Here is a 20,485-nt window from a genome sequence, read left to right on the forward strand (position 1 = left end):
GGCACAACCTGCACCAAGAGGGTTCAGGGCACAGACAAAGACCAACTTCAGGGGATGGGCTGGAGTACTGAGTGCACAGTGTGGCGAAAGGCCATGCCTTACATCCAGAGACCACCTAGCCCAGCTGAAGGCCGTGTCTCTTGGGTTATGGGGCAGAGTTGCTTGGACCAGGCTTGAGTAAAGCCCAAGCATGCCGCCCGCTGTTCATGTGGCCATGCTTTGATGGCTTTAGGCACAGGAGAAGTGGTGTGGGGTCCACCAAAGTCGATGTCTGGGGTCCACAGCCCACTGAGTGTCTCAATACAGGCCAGTTTCAGATAGGTGTTCCAAAATCCCACTAGTTCACTAAAAATGCACGTTTGTTAGCAGAAGTTACGTATATCTAGTATGATTAGTATTTCACAGTCATTAAAAAATAACCCCAAGTGTCCACTTATAAACTTCAGTTGAAAGAATTTCATGGTTACAATCCAAAATCTAAAAACGAATTACATTTTGTTGTTCTGGGTACCTTCCCAACCATGCTGGCCCATCCTAATGCACAGTTCATGACCGGACGCAAGAATTGATTTGGGGTATCAGTTCTAGAGTGTTACTCGTTTTCTTTTGTTCTCTCTTCTCTATGTACTAACTTTTTCTCTCCACGCTATGCAATTTCTTCTTTTCTCTTGTCTCTTTTGGATTTTCACTTTTCTGTACGCTCATCTTCTTTCCTTTGTCTTTTTTTCTCTATTACTGTCCTATTTGGTTATTCATAGTTTGCCTATATGCTTTTTTTCTTCTTTTCATTTCACTTCTATCTCGGTGCTCCCTTGTTTCTTCTTTACTTTTCTCTCATTTGCCTTATTTTTGTGATCTCTCTGTGCTTGCCTTCTTTTCTTATTCACTCTCTGTTGTTCGTTTTTTCTTCTCCTCTTGTCTAGTTTTTTTGTCTTTCTTCCTCTTTTCACTTCGTATGTCTTCTCTTGATTTCCTTTTCCTCTTCGTGATTTCTCTACACCCATTTTATTTTCGAATTCCTTTATCATCTGTATATTTATTATTCTATTTTTCTCTTCTTTGCTGTTATTGTCTTTTCATTTGCATATTTTCTGTTTCTATTTTCTCTTATTCTCATATTTGCTATTTTCATTTACGTTTTTTCTTTTTCTCTCATTTAATGTAATTTTGCTTCATCTATTTTTTTCATTTAGTCCCTTTTTATCATATTATCTTTACTGTTGTCACCCCTGCCTTTCTGTTTCGCACTTTTCTTATCACTCCCAGAAGGCCACGGCATTATTCATCCTCTTGTGAAGGAAGTGAACTTAGACCAGAAACTGGTATAACCCTGCTTCCTTTAAAACATGTTCCTTCAGGATGGGTTTGGTTAGTGGGCTGAGAGGGTATGAACCCACCTCCCATCCTGATAAATAACAAAGCTTAACAATGGCAACTATTGTATGTAACCCACACGGCTATTAAATTTTATTGCAGTGGCACGGAAACATTTTTGTGATGCGGCCGCCCCCCCATCCACCCTCCAAAAATGGCCACTGACCCCGCCAAAGAAAGCTTATTAAACGAATCTACAAGTGCAGCACATAAACGCTTCTGATGGTTGATATAGTGAATATGTTTGCCTGCACATTCTTCTTAAACATTTCGATGACCCCACTCTGACCCCAACGAGCTCTGGCCTGCACTTGACATCCAATGGGAGGCTGCCTACAGAGTTGCCCCTGATGTTTTCATGTTAACACATAGGAAGATGTGTCCTGACGTATGACTGGCCTTCCACCAATCACATTGCAGAAGCTTCCAAATCAGGTCATAACTTAAAATAGGTAGAGAAATTGGAGGATCATTAAAATAAGTCAATCTGCAATTTACCATGCAACATAACTCTATCTTTTACAGTTTCTGCAGACACTGAAATGTAATGAAATATGTTCCTTTATGGCAGAGCATAAACATTCTTCATTTTTTATATAAATTGTTAACTATGTCTCTCGAGAATTTTAAATGCAGATGTTTGGGCATGACACTGACAAAGGGAAATTGCACATACATTCTGGCCCGACACCTCCTCAAATTGGACATTATCAATTATATATTGTAAACTGACATCTGCGATTTGCATGGATTTTCACATTTTTGGTGGTTCTCTAAATCTCATTGCAGTTTGTGTGCAAATCTAGATTGTTACCAGTGGTAAATCTCTTCTGTAGGTGGGAATGTTTGCTGATTTGTGAATGGAGAAATTTCGGAGCAAATACATTTTTTGCACATTTGCGTTTGAATTTCACATTTAAAAACCATTGTAAATTGGTCCCACCGTGGTCAGATTGGTATGTCCCTTCCTCAGTGATATGGAAAGGGGTTGTAATTATCTGCCTCATTTTGAGTGCACAGGGAATCTGAGGCCGGTTTCAAGTGGTGCTTGGCCCCTGATTTCAGATTTTGATTTTCAAGAAAATGCCACACTCCTGGGTTTTTCTATGCATACATTCTTCTAAGATTAGCGTGGACATATGCATGTTGGAAAAACAGGCCAAAACAAGGGGATGCGTACAATTCCAGTGCAGGAAAACCGATCGTCTATGTTATTCCTCATTCCGAAGTGAAGAGAATTGAGTAATAAAATTCCTCTGGGAATAAAAAAACAGTGCAGTAGGAGACTTGATGTGGCCTAACAGGGACAGAGTGAGGAAAATATACTTTTAATATAAAAATGCACACATGCGTGCACGTAATAAGCAGACCACCCGGTGAGTGATGTCACAGCAGTTCTCAAAACCAGGAGACATGATCAAACAAAGGAACATTCTAGAATGCTTGCTGCTGGTGATTGCTGGCAGAGATGGGCTGGGTAAATAGAGTATTTTTTCTGTACCTTAAGCAGGCTCTTTAAACAAGCATTTGCAATGCAATACGTCTCACATTTTCTTGAGTTAGAGCTATTGGTCTTGTAAATGAATACCTGGACTTTTCTTGCCACATAAATTGGTCAACCCTGCCGCATAATTTGGTCCACTCTGCCACAAAATTCTAGTGGCCGTGCATATAATGGAAGCACTTCCACTTACCGTCTTCCTCTATCTTCAGCAAAAAAATGAAAATATTGCCATTATTTATTTTATTGTTTTATATTATTATTATTTTGGGGTTCCCCCAATCTAGTGTGGGGGCCCAGAGATGACCTAAACAGAAAGAGCACATTATGCATTGAGTTATGGGAAAAAAATGTTTTGTAAAAGGAATGACCTGCAAAGTATTATGGGGTGAGTTTCCGAATTAAGCAAATATTGTAGTTCCTTGACTGTAATGCTCAGAACAGCCCCTAGAGGACACCTTAATAAAAAAAGCATTTTTAAGAAACATGATCATGTAACCACGTAGTAAGCCCCTAGAGGGCACAACGACATGAAAACAGAACAGCAGTAAGTAATGCAGTGTAACCATATATGTAGCCCCTAGAGGACGCTGTGCATTACACATTTTGAGGCCTAGCAAGCCTACTACAATAATATTACAAAAAAGGCCCTAAAAATACAAACTACTCCCAGCTGTAAACCAAAGTTCCAGTCATGGGAGAGCTTTGAAAGACATTGAATGGTGGTAGAGGTTGCTATTTTGGGGTCCCCCCAACCTAGTGTGGGGACCCAGAGATGACCTAGACAGAAAGAGTGCATCATGCTGAAAGTTTTGATAGTTCCTGTTGTCCTAGGACAACCACAGGCTAAGTTTCAAAATTGTTTTGAAAAAGAAATGCCTACAAAGCATAATGGGGTGAGTTTCCCCGAGTGCAGTGAATATCGTAGTATTGTCTCTCCCGCTGTGCCAAGAGAGCCACATTAAGGATTTCTGTTGTTTTTACTGTTGTAACTGCTCCAATTTGTGTATTTGCAACTGCTAAACTTGTAGTCCTATAAACACTCCTTAAATTAAGTTCAGGCTATATGAAACTTCACTGTTAAATAAAGTGCGCCTCCAATCAAGTTTGCGCTATATGAAATTCCTCGTACTCATGTAAAGCTCTTCTCCAATTGAGTTTGCGCTCTATGAACCTTTTAAAACAAAATATGAAATAAATGTGAAATAAATAAAAAAGAAACAGTGGCACGCTCAAAACAGAGCAGAAGAAGAAGCAACATATCACCACGCAGCCCAAAGCGGGGAGGCAAAAGAAAATATAGTGCGCCACACTAAGGTATTTCGCCGATTGTGCAATAATCCATGTAACAGGGTCAGTCTCAAAGGCAGCAACAAAGCAGCCTCAAGGCGGGACGAACGTGGAGCATTTCCCTACGAAATCAAGGGAATTTTGAAAGGGAGGCCAAGGAAGGAATGAAAGTGATAGGCACAAGATGGGCGTGGTTAAAGCCCACAGAATAAATTACAACAGGTCCAAAAGAGCACTTGCATGCTGCAATGCTTGACCTAAAAATAGCAAAGGTATCTTTGAGTCCTCACTGCACATGAGGTAATCTGGACAAACTTTGAAGAGTGTTCCAGACATATGTACAGGATAAGAAACAGAACAGTCTGGAAGTCGTTTTTTTTCCTGCTGTATTAACTTGACAATGATTCCCCAGAAATGTCAAGTGTGTGCCTGGTTAGGGGAAACAAGTCCATTTTTGTTTAATATACTTTCTGCAAAGGAAGTAGGAATTCTCCAAATCGAGAGGAGACCACTTCTAACGCGTGCTCAAGTGCAAGCTTTGCAACAGGAGAGACCGAAACGCAAAGGACACTGAACAGAGCATCCTTACACACAAGCAAACTGGCAGTGTGCTGTGCAGCCGGGGACACAGGCCTCGCTCTGTTCACTGAGAGCTGGTGCAAACTGGCTTAAAATAACTTCATCACAGCAAAGCTAAGTGCTCTCTCCAAGTAGGAGACAAGACAGGTTTTTTTTTGCAGTAGTTCGCAGAACAATATTAAACTATTGTATAGTGTTGAAAGCTCCAGGCCAGGAAATTAACTCTGCTGTCCGAGCTTTCAGAATAGTTTTTTTTGTTTTTAATTTGACTTTGGGAGCGGACCGCTGTTTGCCTCTGCTCTCCGCGTGGTGGTTTTACGTGATTCGAGCAGTGTTTACTTTATGGTAATCTGTGTATCCCTGCTTTTTACAGTAAGTATAGGTAAAACGACTGAAATTATGCGAATGTGCAGCCACGGCTAATTTTACATTTTTAAGGATTTCCCACATAAAATCTACTGCACAATCTTCAGATTTTAAGAAGAAAATATTTCTAGCTCCAATAGGTGACAAATTACTAAAAACGTGGCAATCTGTGTTCTTGTACATTGGGAGACCCTTTGCAAAGGTTAACTGGTCATCATCCAGTTTGTTGTTTAGGTATTTGGTAAACTGGCGTTAACAAGATGAAATATTTGCCCAGACAGTATCACCAAGTGCAAACATTTCAAAATAATATGGTAATACTATCAAAAAAGTGCTGCTTTATGCCACATAACTTCCCTTTTATTGGTGCATAATTGAGTTAACCTTGCAGCATAATTTGGTGTTCCCCTAACCACATAATTCCAGTGTCCCTGAAGTCGATAAGGCCCTTTCACCCGTGTAGCTCTGTCCGTCTGCTTCTACTGTCCCCAGTGCCTCGAGGCACTGTGAGACAGGACACCTTGTTAGAAGTTTACAACGGTGAGAAGGCCTCAGATTAGGCTATTTAGCAGCAGAGCGAAAGAGCTAACGATGACCGTCAACTTTAATAGGCGAAGGTCGATATTAGACTTATAACATATGAGCAGATGTGGCTTCCCCTTTTGTGATGTCATGGAAGCGCGTAGTGATGTAATCAAGAGGCAGGTTATAGTGGGTGTAAAATACCTGTGACTCAAAATGAAATGACCGGAGGTTCATTGCAAATAAATGCTTCGAGCTTTTAGGGGGTGTCTGCCTATTAGGTAACATATAGATCCTTAAGGCATTGTGGTGCGATCTACGTCACAGAGAGGTGTCTGTATCTAATGATATGCACACACATGCCTATAGGGGCTGCTTTGAAGTGTCTTCTCCAGTAATGACGTCATAGAACCCTCCTGGGAGAGACAAAGGGATTTTAAAAGGGGATAGAACACTTAAAACCAAAAGATCAGCTGTTTATGGTTTGACCTGTGTGATGTAATCGAATTCTTTTAGAATGTTACCAAGCCATCTTGGAATGGCAAGGGTCCCATTTGTGATGTCATTGAACAATGGTTTTGAGTCCATTGCATCCTGTGTGTCGACATTAGCCCTGTTGCCGCAGTGTGCCAGCTCGTCGTGTCATCGAGCTCTGTTTTGATTGCCCTGAGTCCTATCATGCTAGCACTGAGCCCGCTTGTGATGTCACCAGACATTTGTGACTCAATATCCATGATGTCATTTATCTCTTTCAAGATACTGTGCAGTGATACCTTCTGGGGTGTCCTTTTTCCCTTCTGTGGCATCAATGGCGTATTGTGATGTCTCTGAACCCTTCTTGCATTATCAATGAATGCTATTGTGAAGACCTTGACTTGTATTATGATGTCATGGCACACTATTGAAATACAAACTTATCCTGTATCGATGTAGCTGAGCCTTTCGGTGATGCCATAGGGTTCTTTCAGGGTGATTGTCCATTTCCTTCTTATGCGGCATTGAACCCGGTGTGTGTTAATGACGAATGCTGTGACGTCATTGGGGCTTGCTGAGGCACCATTCAATCATACTTTGATGTTATTCTGCTCTTTTGCAATATCAGGAAATCCTCTTGATGTTGTCACTTTTGTCCTGTTCTTGATCCCTTTAAGGATTGGTCCACGTGAGCCGCGTTCTTCTGTCGCTCATCCCTTTTGTGGTGATATTGAGCTCTATTTCGTTCTTGTTGTACCCCTTGCTCAAGTGGAAGGCCAGTGCTGCCGCAGGGGCCCTTTTTGATGTCATTGACACACATTATTATGTCATTTAAACTTGACTGAGGGCATTGAACGCAAAAGTGACCCAGTCGACCCGATGTTTAATGAAATCGAGCTCTTGTTGATTCTTGTTCAAGAACGCTTTAGTGGCGTCTTCGAGGCCTGTCGTGATGTCACTGAAGACTTTTTAAGATGTCATAAAGCCCCACTGTGACATCACTGTGACTTCATCGAGCCCTTTTGTGCAGGGGGATAGCGTAGGTGCAAAGGGCTCTAAAGTAAGCAAAGAATTAGCTGCTACGTATGATTAATTAAAGAGAGTTCGTCAAACCTCTGGGTCTAGTTATCAATAACTACAAACATGGCTTCTATGCAGTTTCTTTGAGGCTTCTTGTGCTCTCCAGAGCCTTCTTGTCCTGTTGATGGGCCCTGTTGTTTTTTTTGTGATGAGTGGTGTTGCGCTAGTGTGCGGTCCTAATGAGATTACATGCGATGTCATTTGGGGCAATGGTTCCCAACCTTTTGACTTCTGTGGACCCCCACTTTATCATTACTGGATCCCGGGGCCCCCTTACTGAATCATTATTGGAATTTGGTGACCCCCACTGAGCCATTACTGAAAATTTAGGACCTGATCTGTTAATATCATTTAATTTTCTAAGCAGTCGCAGACCCCCTGAGGAGGCTTCGCGGACCCCCAGGGGTCTCCGGACCACAGGTTGGGAATCACTGGTTTAGGGCTTCTGTAACGCAGTATTACATCTGGACTCTTCCTACCACAAAATCCTGGACTTGGGTCCGGGCCAGAGAGACTTATGCAGGGTTTGTGCACCCTATACATTGGGAGAGAGCCCCAGTGCCTGTTACTTGAGGTTGCATTTTCACCTCTAAAGCAGATAACTGACAGCACCAATGAATCCTTGTGGGGGAACCCTCTCTATAACCCCTTAATAGAAGCGAAGAGCGCTGCAAAGCTGCTATTTTTACGTCGAAGATTACCTTATGCAGCCTTCCAACTCTTGCAAGGCCTCTGAAAATGCAAGCCTGCGTGCATGCATCCGGGTGGCACGGAAGGGGTTAACCCTCGACGCCATCAGCACAGTGCAGGCCAAGAGCCCCATATGGGCACGCACTCAGGACGCATGGCGCGGTGATGTTTGCGCGCAGGCCCGGTTTAATATATCAGCCCCTCTGCAATAATCCCACCTCCCGTCAGCTCGCGCTCAGAAGTCCTGTAATGGCCAGAAAACGCTTACGGTGCCCGCCGGGAGACTTCTGCATCGACGGAAGAGTAACGCGTCTGATTTGCTTCATATGCCCAGAGACCCCAGCCCTCTCTCTGCTCTTTTCGAGATTTAGCAAAATTCAATGATGGTGCTGAATCAATTTTTTCTCAACTTTCCAGGGAGAAAACACTGGAAACATTGCGATTTCCAGGGAAGGCTGCATGTGTAAATGAGAAACTAGGGCAGGCGTCGGAAGCATCTCTTGTGGCCTGCCTACTGCAACCTTTTAGCTATATTGTCTCCCGCTTTTATATTAATTACAGCTTGCATTATCAGCTGTGTAGCCCCGGCAAATAGAAACAGGGCCCTGGGAGACCCCGGCACTTGCGTCTACTCCATCGACTGCCTGCGCGATCTCTTCTACTGGGAACTGCGTTTTAACGAAATTAGGGGGCAGCAAATAGGTCCCTTCTCCGGCTCCCAGTCATGTCTACTCCTGGGAAGAGGAGAACAGGCCTTGCGGGGTCCTGGAAATCACCTAGTGGTGTAATTGCAATGTTAGGGGGTCAAAGATGCATGTATGTGTACACACAGATGCACACACGCATGCCGGGGTGCGCAACAGTGCGTAACGTGTCCTGCCCTTTCACAAACTGGTGGCACGCGACTGGTTATAGGAGAGGGACCCACCCTCCGAGAACTGCACTGTCTTGAGAAATAACTGTCGGGCTGTATTTACGTACAACAAGAATAAAACACATCAGCCACTAATAACCTGTCCAGAACACTAGACATTTAGACCACCTGGCCATCATTCTTTTACCAGAGTTAAGGTTGACCACCTTTCCGGCCCTTCCAGCATCGGCTAATTGAACTCTGGCCACTGCCGCTGCGTCCCAGGGTCCTTGCTTCATTTTACTCAGGATGGACGTACCTGCTCCACAGTATAAAGGGACCTTGGGACAACTAATAAGGTGAGCCCCCCAAAACACCGTGCCAGCTCTAAGGGGGATCAATCAATCAGGATTTATAAAGCGCAGCGAATCACCCGTGAGGGTCTCAAGGTGCTGGAGTTGCTAGCTGCTTCGTGGTGCTCTGTTCAGTCGAGCCACCATGTCATGCTTCCTTTTCTGGATTCCCGGAGCGATGCTGTGTTCCTTAGGTGCAGGGAAAGGTTGTGAGGGGGACCTTTTGGCACCCTTTAGGAGATGGGCCTGGGCAACTGGGTCATAACATAGTCTCCTGGCACAATCACTCTATTTCCACCTCCCCAGGGAAGTGCTGTGGTGTACAAATTAATGGCTAGAGACAGTTTCTGGCAACTGGACCCCCGGACCACTTCAGTACCACCACATCCTAGAGGTGAAATTTGAGCTGAACCTAGAATTCACCTGCCTTTTTTGAATGCTTGATTCCGTGGTATCTTCTTGCCTTATGACCAACCATGAGTGTGGCCCGCCTTGGGCGCAAATGGTTAACTGAGCATGTCATAGCGGATCTAGGACAAGGTTATGCTGCAGCACTCGAGTGTCATGTATTTCTATTATGATTGGGCCACAGGCCTGTCCTGTACTTATGCCAACAAATGCTCAGGATATTAGCATCTTTAGGCGTGGACCAATCAGTTGGGGTTTACGGATGACCAAACTTATTTTGGACTTTCCAGAGCCTACTGTCCTTTCGTGCCCATCTCCTCCCTCACTGCCTTCTCCTGCCCTCGCATGGACAGTACAAAGCGATGTGGCCTCCTGAGATGATGATGAGAGTCTGAGCTTTGTGCTTCCTGGTAGTGTTCTTTTCAAGGGCGTCTGAAGGATACTGACCTAGGGAGGCCATCTGGGTCTCTAACGCTGAACATCCACCCCTCCTCCCTCCAGAGGCCTTGACTCCAGCATTTCCTGTCCCTTTCCAACCACTAGTACGAGCAAGGCAACAGTTTCCACAAACTCCTGTGCCTCATACTGGGTTCTGGGCTTGTGATAGTCTACCAGCACAGACTGCGGAAATGACCTGCAGCGAAGCCTACTCATCAACCATACGGTTCTCCTTCAGACACTTCAAAACACGGCTGCCTGCTTAGTGACAGGCAACTTAGAGCTGTCCACTAAATGATGATGTCTTTGAAAACACGTCCTTCAGTCCCCAGCTTCTCCATGATAAATCTGTCTGGTCCCTCCCGTACTTGTTAAATTTAAGATCTCAAGGCTGTTATCCCACGTAAATGTGCTGGATAATCCTGTTGATGTGAGTAAGCCCGATAGAGTGCAGTGTAACCTTATACTGTGTCGTTTGACAACCGGAAAGGTTTCTAAAGCGTAAATGCTGAGTTGTGATGATGAGTTTTTGGTTCCACACTGAAGGCGTGGTGTAACTAAGTGAGGCTTTTGATGGTTAAGCCAGGCCCAGAGAGAAATGGCAATTGGAGAAAATACGCCTCGTTACTTTCGTATGGTAAGTGTGTCCTAATGTTTGAATCTAAAACAGAGCATCGGTCAATGACTCTGTGAACTGTATATCTAAGGACAAGTCTGAAGGGATAACCATACACAGCACTTTGTTGTAGAAATCATGTTCGTGCCAGTCATCCCTCGGCCTAAATACCTCCAGATCCTCTTACAGCCTTAAATAAAGAGGATTAGCCTCTCTCTCTAATTGCTTCCAAAGTTGGCGGGCAATGATATTGGGGCCCAAGGAGTTAACTTAATTTGCCAAGGACCACACAATTTGTCAAATGGGGTAGCTGGTATTGGAATTGTAGATCAAGGTGGGTTCATAGCAAGTGGATCAAACATTTACAAGTTGGAAACCATGGCCTGAACCAGATGTATACGCATGTCTGACAAGCTCCCACTCGTCTACACCAGTTGAAATGTGTCAGCTTCAGCCTTGGGAACCTTTCCTGATGGTGTTTGGAGACTGTGACCACTACTGTATTTTGGACTTTATTGGTTGTGTTTTAAGCTGCTCCAAATTACTTTGATAGACATTTGTTAGGATATTTCCATGCCTGAAAGAAGCGAAAAGAACCAGGGGAAAGAGGCTGGACAAGGGCATGACAGTGACCTGGCATTTGTCCTGCCTTGAAGTACTTTTAAGTACTTTTCCACGTCTAGTGTCCATGCTCGCCTCATGGAAACCTTGCTCGCAGTAGAGGTGCAGTAATCTTATGGGTTTTTCGCGTGCGTCAAACTATGTAGAGTTTGGTTCTCCATACGTAACCCTTAAACCCGGATCTGTTGTCTGGGCATTGGGATCCACCCAACAACTTTCACAGACGCCCCTGAGGAGTCACCTCCACAGACCCTATGGCGAGGTTCACAATGACCTACCAGGATGGAAACCTCAACTGCTGCCAGTGGAGGCTTCACAGGGTACCAGAGTTGAAGAAGCCCAAGGACTGGCACGTCCAAGACCACCTGATGCTGCATGGTTATGCCACAACTTTGCATCCAACAGAGACCTGACAGCATCCTACAGTAGGCCAGGGCTTTCTACTGACACACCAAAAACCAGCTGAGGCTAGACCGGTGGTCGCTGTGGATGTCAGCTTGCACGTTACCAGACATGTTCAAGCCATGCATGTCATGTGAATATCACCCCTGGATGACCATTCGCTTGCTCACTGCCTGGTGTGGCACAGGGAGCACAAAAACAATGGAATGGAACGCAGCCCAGAGTAGTTACCAGAGGCTGAAATTAGTCCAAACGTGCCACACTTCGCTTGATGGTTCCTCCCTCTCTGGGACAGATTGTTTTGCTTCGACTGTGTACATTGTTTCTGGTAGATTTGCTGCTAACAGGATAATTGCTCCAAAACAGTTCCCAGATCTACACACCTTGTTTGCGTTGGTGCCTCACGTGCGCATTCGCCCTCCTCCCACTGCTCCTTGATTCTTAAAATTGGGCGTCAGTTTGTAGAAAGAATGTAAGCTTCTGGGAAGTTTACTCACCTACTCAGTACTCAGGTACTCAGTGCTCAGGTACTCGAGCCAACAACGCGTCTTACTCTGTGCCCGCTCAACTCATGTTTTCCTAGCACTTTGCTATTAGGGCACGGTACCAGGGGCGGTGAGGGGTGGGCCAGGGATGCGCAGAGTGACCATGGGAGGAGGGCACCAGCTGAAAGCAGACAGGTTACTTGGGGCAAGTTACTTCCTAGCTTTGGACACATGAGGCTATCACAGTGACAACAACGCCTGTGTTTTCACTCTCGCAATAGTAAAAGGATCTCATGGCTGCAGAGAGGCCGTGCCTAACATTAACCACCGAGCCTTGCATACCCCAGCCGCCATGACAGAAGTGTCAAAGCAAAATCATAGGGGCACACAAACTGGAAAGCAGAGGCAGACCATCCGGAGGGGTGTGCGGTGTCACGAAACTCCCCCCAGCAGCCAGTTCAGTTTATTTGTGCCTCCGACAGCCCGTTCCGTCCTTTGATTGCAGCCTGACCCCCACAAAGCACTCTGTATTTGAAAATCAAAACCAGCCTGTGTGTAAAAAGAGAACCCTGGCCTACACGAGGGGACTCAGTGTTTACACCGGCGGGGAGCGCGCTCAGGGAACCCTTCCCGAATCCAGCTCTTTCCAAGCACAAAAGCGGCCTGGAGCTGCCGATGGATTCTTGGTAACAGCTGCCTTGAGATGTACACTCGAGGGTAACTCATTCATTCTTGTAATTTTCACATGAGGCTCAGTGGAGGCGGCTGGCGGCCATTAGAGGGCCTGCAGTGCATATCATTAGCAGCCCTTGCTTTGCACCCTACTACATTTGTGTCTGCTGCCATGTTGTGGGTCTCCCCACTTGTGAATGGCGGGGTGCTGCCGTCTCTTGTTGGCGCCTTAAACCCACGCCAAGCCATTGTCCGGATCCTTTTTGATCCTGTCTCTTCAAGCCCTCCATCTGACGGCCATCCGGCAAACAGCTGACGCTCAAGAGCGACTCTCACTGTTTGCCTTCAATCCTGAGCCCTTCGAGTGGGTCCCTAAGTCGAGTATAAAAGGGGGGTGCTCACGGAGAGGGTTCCACCATAAGCCGCTGCTCCACAGATAGCTCGCTTGGCCATCGCAGGCTCTCGCTCCTACCACCAAGCCGCCTGCGGACCAGGTTACCATCCTTGCCCGCTTGCGTCCGACCCCCTGCGCCCAGGATACGTCCCTGCTTGAATTTTCCGTGAAATGGTAATATCAGTGCTTTTGAGTGTACTTTTTCATGATTACTGTTCATCTTATGTAGGCTTTCCTTCTGCTCGTGCAAATTTGGAAGAGTTGTAAGGCACTAATCCTTCTTCAGTTGTCTTTTCTCTATTTGGGGGTTATTCCTTTTTATTTATTTAGGTGTTTTGTGAAGCACCATATTGTCATTTCACAATAACTTTGAAGCAATGCCGTAGATCTTGTTACCTCTACCCTTCCTTAGGAGCATCAGTTCACTTCTAGCTCCCAGAAAGGCCATCTAGTCTTTGAAGCTCTACCTTTGTCCAGGCCAGGCTTCTTGAACGAGTAGTCGTGAACTACTGGTAACTCTCCGGATACTTGTAAGTAGCTCCCCTCTGTGCAACCCAGCCCATTAAATTACAAGCTTTTGCTTTGTTTAATTATCACCTCTAGACACAATTTAAAAACTGTGTATTTCCAGAACTCATAAGCTGATATTTGGAGAAAATGGTTGAATTCCCAAAATATATTTAGAGCAGTCATTCCTTCCGGTAACCTCACACAGGGTGACCACTAATGTAGTCTTGTGTGATGTGATCTCTGCAACAAATCTGATAATATTTCCTAGTAGCTCGAGATGATTTTTATTGAACATAGGTAGCTCTTATTACAGAAAAGGTTGGAGACCCTAGGTGTAGATGAATACAGTGTGTCACTTGTACTATTTAAAAAGAAATCTCCGTAATGATGAACATTTTGCACCAAATGTGTGCAATGTTACTTCCAGTTGTCATGTGTGCTGCAACATGTCTAAGGCTACACATGTGTGCTCACATTGGGCTCCTAGCAGGAGTGTGCCATTGTTTTTATGTGGTTGGAGGTTCAGATTTTCAAACCTGGCGAAGTTCCCAGAGGTCACTGCTTTAAATTAACACATGAGAATCATGTCTGCACATTGAAAGCTAATTTTTATCCCATTGTAAGATAATTGCCACACTAATTAAACCCAGCTAGGAGGGAAAATGCAGAAAAACTTTCTCCGGAAGTTTACGTTTGTAGAATTCTATTTTGCGCTTTTGCAAATGCGTTCAGAAATGTTCTCTGCAAGTTTACCTTTTTGCTATTTAAATTGTGGCAGAGGTAATGAGTTTAACTCAAGTGTGGGAAAGTCCAAAACTTTCATTGAAACTTTGTGGCGGTTGTGAGAAAAAAAACTTAGCACATCTTTAGGACGAAGTCAAGCTGTTTGCAATGTTTCTTCCGTCTTCTCTGTCTGCAGCATTTAGTCTTTGTTTTACGGTTTAAGGTTGTTGATAAGAGAGTTGTAGTCGCTATGCTTTACGTAAGCGTTACTGGGCATAAGATCTGCGCGCCCAGCGCCTTCGACTGGCCTCATGTGTTCTCTTCGGACATTTCTACCAGAGGAAATTACATTCAGTGTGTGTCGCTGATAAAGCTTTTCCTGTATAGTTAAAATCCTGTGAGACCAGGGGGTGACCAGGGCCTGAAGGGGTACCCTCAGCACGACTGCAACATTCTCCTCAGGAGTTTTGTGATTTTCAAAAAAACAGAGGCTTTTCATTCCAGCGAACCCAATACTCCGTACATTTCCAAACTTGCTGGTTGCCCCATGCTGGTACAACTTGATGTGCCAAGTTTCGTCAAACTTCCTGCGCACGATTTACAACTGCTTTCATTTTAATGGGCGGGTGGGGGGGGTTGGGGCTATTTAATGGTATAGAGAGCCGCCCATTAAACCTCACAGGGCGCTTAATTCCCATTAACGAACTGTGAAATACTTCTGCAGGTTCGCCCGCTGCCTGTTGCCTGTACCTTCACCCGCCTACCATCCTCCCTTGCCCACAAAGGGTTAACGTGCTCCAGATATGGCACAAAGGCTCTTTTCCCATCTTCATTATGTTGCTAATTTACAAGCCTGCTATGGCCAAAGGAGTCTTATAATTAAGTTATCAACAGTTCATCAGGGGATTTTCGGAAGACAGCTTTGCTTTCATTTACAGGCGCGCACTCTCTCTCTCTCCCACACACACATACATGCATATGCATAAACAGACGCCCATACACACATGTACATGCACATATAGGCGCATGCAAACTCATGCGCATATGTGCACACAAACACACACATATACACACGCATGGATATACACATATTCATTCATAACCACATACACGCATACATACATATGCATAAACAGACGTCCACACACACATGTACATGCACATATAGGCCCTTTGCATACTCATGCGCATATGTGCACACGTGCATAACTATCCACACAAACACACATATACACAGGCATGGATATAAACATATTCATTCATAAGCACAAACACACATACATGCATATGCATAAACAGACTCAAACACAAACACATGTACATGCAAATATAGGCGCATGCATACTCATACGCATATGTGCACACGTGCATAACTATCCACACAAACACATATATACACACGCATGGATATAAACATATACATTCATAAGCACATACACACATACAAGCATATGCATAAACAGATGCCCACACACACATATACATATAGGCGCATGCATACTCATGCGCATATGTGCACACATACATAACTAGCCACACAAACACACACATATACACAGGCATGGATATAAACATATTCATTCATAAGCACATACACACATACCTACATATGCATAAACAGACTCAAACACAAACACATGTACATGCACATATAGGCGCATGCATACACATGCATAACTATCCACACAAACATATACACACGCATGGATATAAACATATACATTCATAAGCACATACACACATACATGCATATACGTAAAAAGACTCTTACACACACATGTACATGCACATATAGGCGCATGCATACTCATGCGCATATGTGTACACAAACACGCACATATACACACGCATGGATATACACATATTCATTCATAAGCACATACATGCATATGCATAAACAGACGCTCACACACACATGTGCATGCACATATATGCGCATACATACTCATGCGCATATGTGCACACATGCATAACTATCCACACACATATACACACGCATGGATATAAACATATACATTCATAAGCACATACACACATCAATGCATATGCATAAACAGACGCCCACAAACACATGTACATGCAAATATAGGCACATGCATACTGCATATGTGCACACATGTAAAACTATCCACACAAACATATACACACGCATGGATATAAACATATTCATTCATAAGCACATACACACATACATGCATATGCATAAACAGACGCCCACACACACATGTACATGCACATATAGGTGCATGCATACCCATGCGCATATGTGCACACATGCATAACTATCCACACAAACACACACATATACACATGCATGGATATAAACATATTAATTCATAAGCACACACACACATACATGCATATGCATAAACAGACTCAAACACACACACATGCCCATATAGGCGCATGCATACTCATGCCCATATGTGCACATGCACACAAACACACACATATACAAACGCATGTATATAAACGTACACATACCTGTGCACACATATAATGTGCAGACACTTAGTTAAATCTTGCCTTCGTGTTGTAAGGCCATGTGGTTCCGTAGCCTAGAGAAGCGCAGAGACGCACATGGGGTTGGCACTATGAGGCTCAGGGCTGAGGGGTGAATGTTTTGTTTTACTTCTACAGTGCTGCATATGGTGTTTCCACTTAGATGGAGTGCCATTACATTGTCAGGATAGCGCACAAAAGTATGCCCCATTCGAAATACTATAGACACTCTAAACTCAAAGTCACACTACATTTGAAAACAATATTTGGGACACAACATTTACGTCAAACATAGCGCTGTCCTCAGCTTTTTGGCATTGTTCATGTTCACGGCAATGATATATGCTAAATATACAGCACCTAGCAGTCGGTGAATTGTTTGTTGACAATAAAAGAGCAAGCATTTTTATTATGCAACTCTGAAGTTCTTCTTAAGTTGACCTCCTAAGGATGAAAGGTAGGGCCTTCCCCATTGGGAATCTGTGCAGTGAACTGTGCATACAGGCCAAGGCAACAGTGGCGCACAGGTACTTAATTTGACCTAGTGGTTTACGGTGCTTGGTACCAGCACTTAATTCTCAACACCAACAGTAATGGCACTCCACCACACGGTGGTGCTGTATGTCTAATTTTGAGAAAAGCACTTCAACCATGTTGAATAATAATTCAATATAGATAAAAATTGAATAATAATGAAGACAAATTCTGTCCTTTTGCAGTCTCCAGTGGGTTTTAGAACAGATCTGTATGGACTTGTTGGTGTTTGCCTTCAAGTTTGTTTTTCATGGGATCACATAGAACCTCTTTCTTTTGTCGAGTAGAGGATTCCCATAACCTAAATCCTTTCTGACTCTCTCTCTCTCGTTCTCCCTTTCTTTCTCTCTCTCTTAAGGATTTCTGCCTTGTGATTTCCCCATCCGCCCCCCATTAAGCCTTTCCCAGGATCCCTCTCTGTACCCACCTTATACCCTGATTCCTCCTTCTCGCTATTCACTTCTGCTCTTCATTGTTTTTTTTTCTTTCATTGAGGTGGAATTTTCCCCAACTTCTCCTGTGTTTCCACAACTGCCTTTTACTCCCTCATCCCTCTGCTGACTCCTCCCATGATGTGTTGTGCCCATCTGTCTTTTACATGTCGGGATACTCTTCCCCCGGTTTAAAATTATGTCCCCTGACTTTTTGGGGTTTAAAGGTCATCAACTTGGCTTGAAGTCCAATTGATTTTTCCCAAAAACTAGACTTATTTTGGATTCATTAGCTTGACACTCTCTAAGTAAGCTTTTCATGAAGAGCGCATGCTCTATGTGGGGTGGGAATAGAACAGGAAGTGGAGGAGATGAACATGAAAAGAGGCACTGACATGGAGTAAGCTCCAGGTGCACTGCTATTCCTCTGTTGGTGCAAGATCTGTCCCTATCTTCGATTCTGCAGTGAAATCCCTCAATGAATGAATGTAGGGGATATATGGTGTGAATTTAAATGTAAAATGTATGTTTTCTGCAGATCTGTCAATTTTACTAACACTAATTCTTATCTTGTCTCGCCCCTCTCCCCCCAATCCTTCTCCTGCTGTTCCGCCTGTATCCTCACCATTGCCTGGGATCAATTTCCCTGGAAAACCATCATGTTGTGTTTCGGCTCCCAGAATCCTTCGTCCTGGCGGGATCACGACGACGCAACGTCCACGCATTCGGCGGGTACACCGGGCCCCTCCAGCGGGGGTCACGCGTCCCAGAGCGGAGACAACAGCAGTGAACAAGGTAAGCAGAGCTGACTCTATTCTTCCTGAGCAAGGTGGCCGTGGCTGGTGCAACGGCTGCCTTCTCCGTATCTGTACATCTGCCACCGAGTAAACATGGAGTGAGGCTTGGAGTGTAATCAGCTGGGACCTAGGGAGACAGCCTTCCCCTAACATGTATTTTTTATTTCACAGTCAAATATCTAATCTTTCAACAAGCGCTGGAATAACAATGGGTTGACGATGCCAATTCCTTGACAAATTGGGTTATCTGCAGTTTATTTTTGCGTACTGTAAGTAAACAGAGCGGCAGACTCCTTTCCGGCTGCGATGGAGTAATTTGTAATACAGCGTAAACAGGGGAATTTAGCTTGTAACATCATCAGCTCCTACAGTGAGTGGCAAAGCTGTTGATCGCATGGCAGAGTGTGAAATGAGTTTTGGCGGATGGGATTAGCCAATTGTGATATTTTTCTGTATGTAGCGTTGGGCCAACAGGCATCAAGAGTCGAATTATCTGGGCTAGGTGAGGATATTGTGAGAGTGGGAATGACTGCGTGGACTTTTAAAAAAAATGGATGAGGGCAGATGGCCACTCACTGACTTAGTTCTTCAACTATTAGAAGTATGTTGTATTTCCATGAAACTTTCTTCATGCGTACACACTTGAATTCATCTGTCGTCAGTGTCATGACCCTGAATCCTTTATAAGAAGCGGCTGGATCCGTGGCGCACACACCTGCAAACAGATCATGTCACCTGCTAGTACCGTCCCTCCACTACCTTGCGTACCTTTTATTCTGCCAGGGAGACAGAGGCATTGGAACCCTGCTGGCTTCTAGGATTTGCCTACTCTCAGCCCTTGTGTCTGCCTTTGTAGGCCTTGCCTTCTAGACAGTGCGAGCTGCCTGGTTGCAAAAGACCTTTTGTGGGCTTCCCAAAAAATTTGTTAGAGGTGGATTGGCTAACAAATTAACAAGAAGAGCTGAACCAAGGCTCTGACTTGGCTGTAAGAGCAAGTGCACGAGCAGAACCTTGAAAATGTTTGGGATGTAAATCGTGCAACAAACATCATGTAAAACAAATGATAAAGGCTCTTCAAAATTCAAGTGAACACATGGGAGCATTTCACCTTTGTACATCATAATACATCACTGCATTGAGAGGCCATTTTTTATAATAATATTTTTTACGCATGAAAATTCGTTCCACTCCCTCACAGCACCAGCAGTAGTGAACTAAAATTCTTACTATACATGGAACAACATAAAGCAAATTCCAGATGTTTCTGTACAGAACACATCCTGGACTAATGAATTTCCAGCTGCTGCAATATGTAATAATGAAGAGGGAAGGAGGTAGTGTGAAATAACATTTTTCCATGGGATCACATAATTTGCGCAAGGGAGGAAGCCAGGATTGATTCCTGGTTTTCTAGTTTTATACTTTGCAATTCAGCCACAAGTTGGGTACCTTTTTTGTCTCTCCTGTTTTACACCAAAGGTTAATGCTTTGTCCTTAGTATTTGCTGCATGGGTTAGTGTGTTTTGGGAGGCAGAAGCTGCACAAAAGCTCAGCTCATTTTGGGTTTGAGGGTTCAAGAGGAGTCCGAGCTGAGCCGGAGCCCGGCATCTGGTCTGAGCCTTCAGTGCCTCGCCGACCTCTAGCCTTGGTTGGCTCTGTTCTCATTGTTGCTCTATTGTCCCTCTTGGTCCACTCCAAGCAGATAAAACATCTGGACAGGGTTTGAGCATGGCCATCTCTGAGGAGTCATGGATGGTCCAAAGGCTGCCTAGGAGCCCCCTGACCTGAACCATCCACTAAATGACATGTGGAGTTTTCCATTTAAAGCCAAGGAGGTCAGGTCCTTTCCCACCTGATGAGTGGAGTGATC

The 20,485-nt window shown here is 44.4% G+C and overlaps 1 protein-coding gene across 19 annotated transcripts in view; it reads left to right on the forward strand.

Annotated features, from left to right (window-relative positions):
* The window catches only part of MEIS2 (Meis homeobox 2), a 299,653-nt gene that overhangs the window by 19,378 nt on the left and 259,790 nt on the right, over positions 1–20,485 (forward strand). For all 19 annotated transcript variants that reach the window (XM_069209023.1, XM_069209015.1, XM_069209016.1 and 16 more), the window contains exon 7: positions 18,499–18,613. In XM_069209023.1, the coding sequence (XP_069065124.1) occupies positions 18,499–18,613 (115 nt within the window). The remainder of the gene's footprint in view (positions 1–18,498; positions 18,614–20,485) is intronic.

This window comes from Pleurodeles waltl, chromosome 9 (assembly GCF_031143425.1).
Source record: "Pleurodeles waltl isolate 20211129_DDA chromosome 9, aPleWal1.hap1.20221129, whole genome shotgun sequence".
In the NCBI taxonomy this organism is placed as follows: Eukaryota; Metazoa; Chordata; class Amphibia; order Caudata; family Salamandridae; genus Pleurodeles; species Pleurodeles waltl.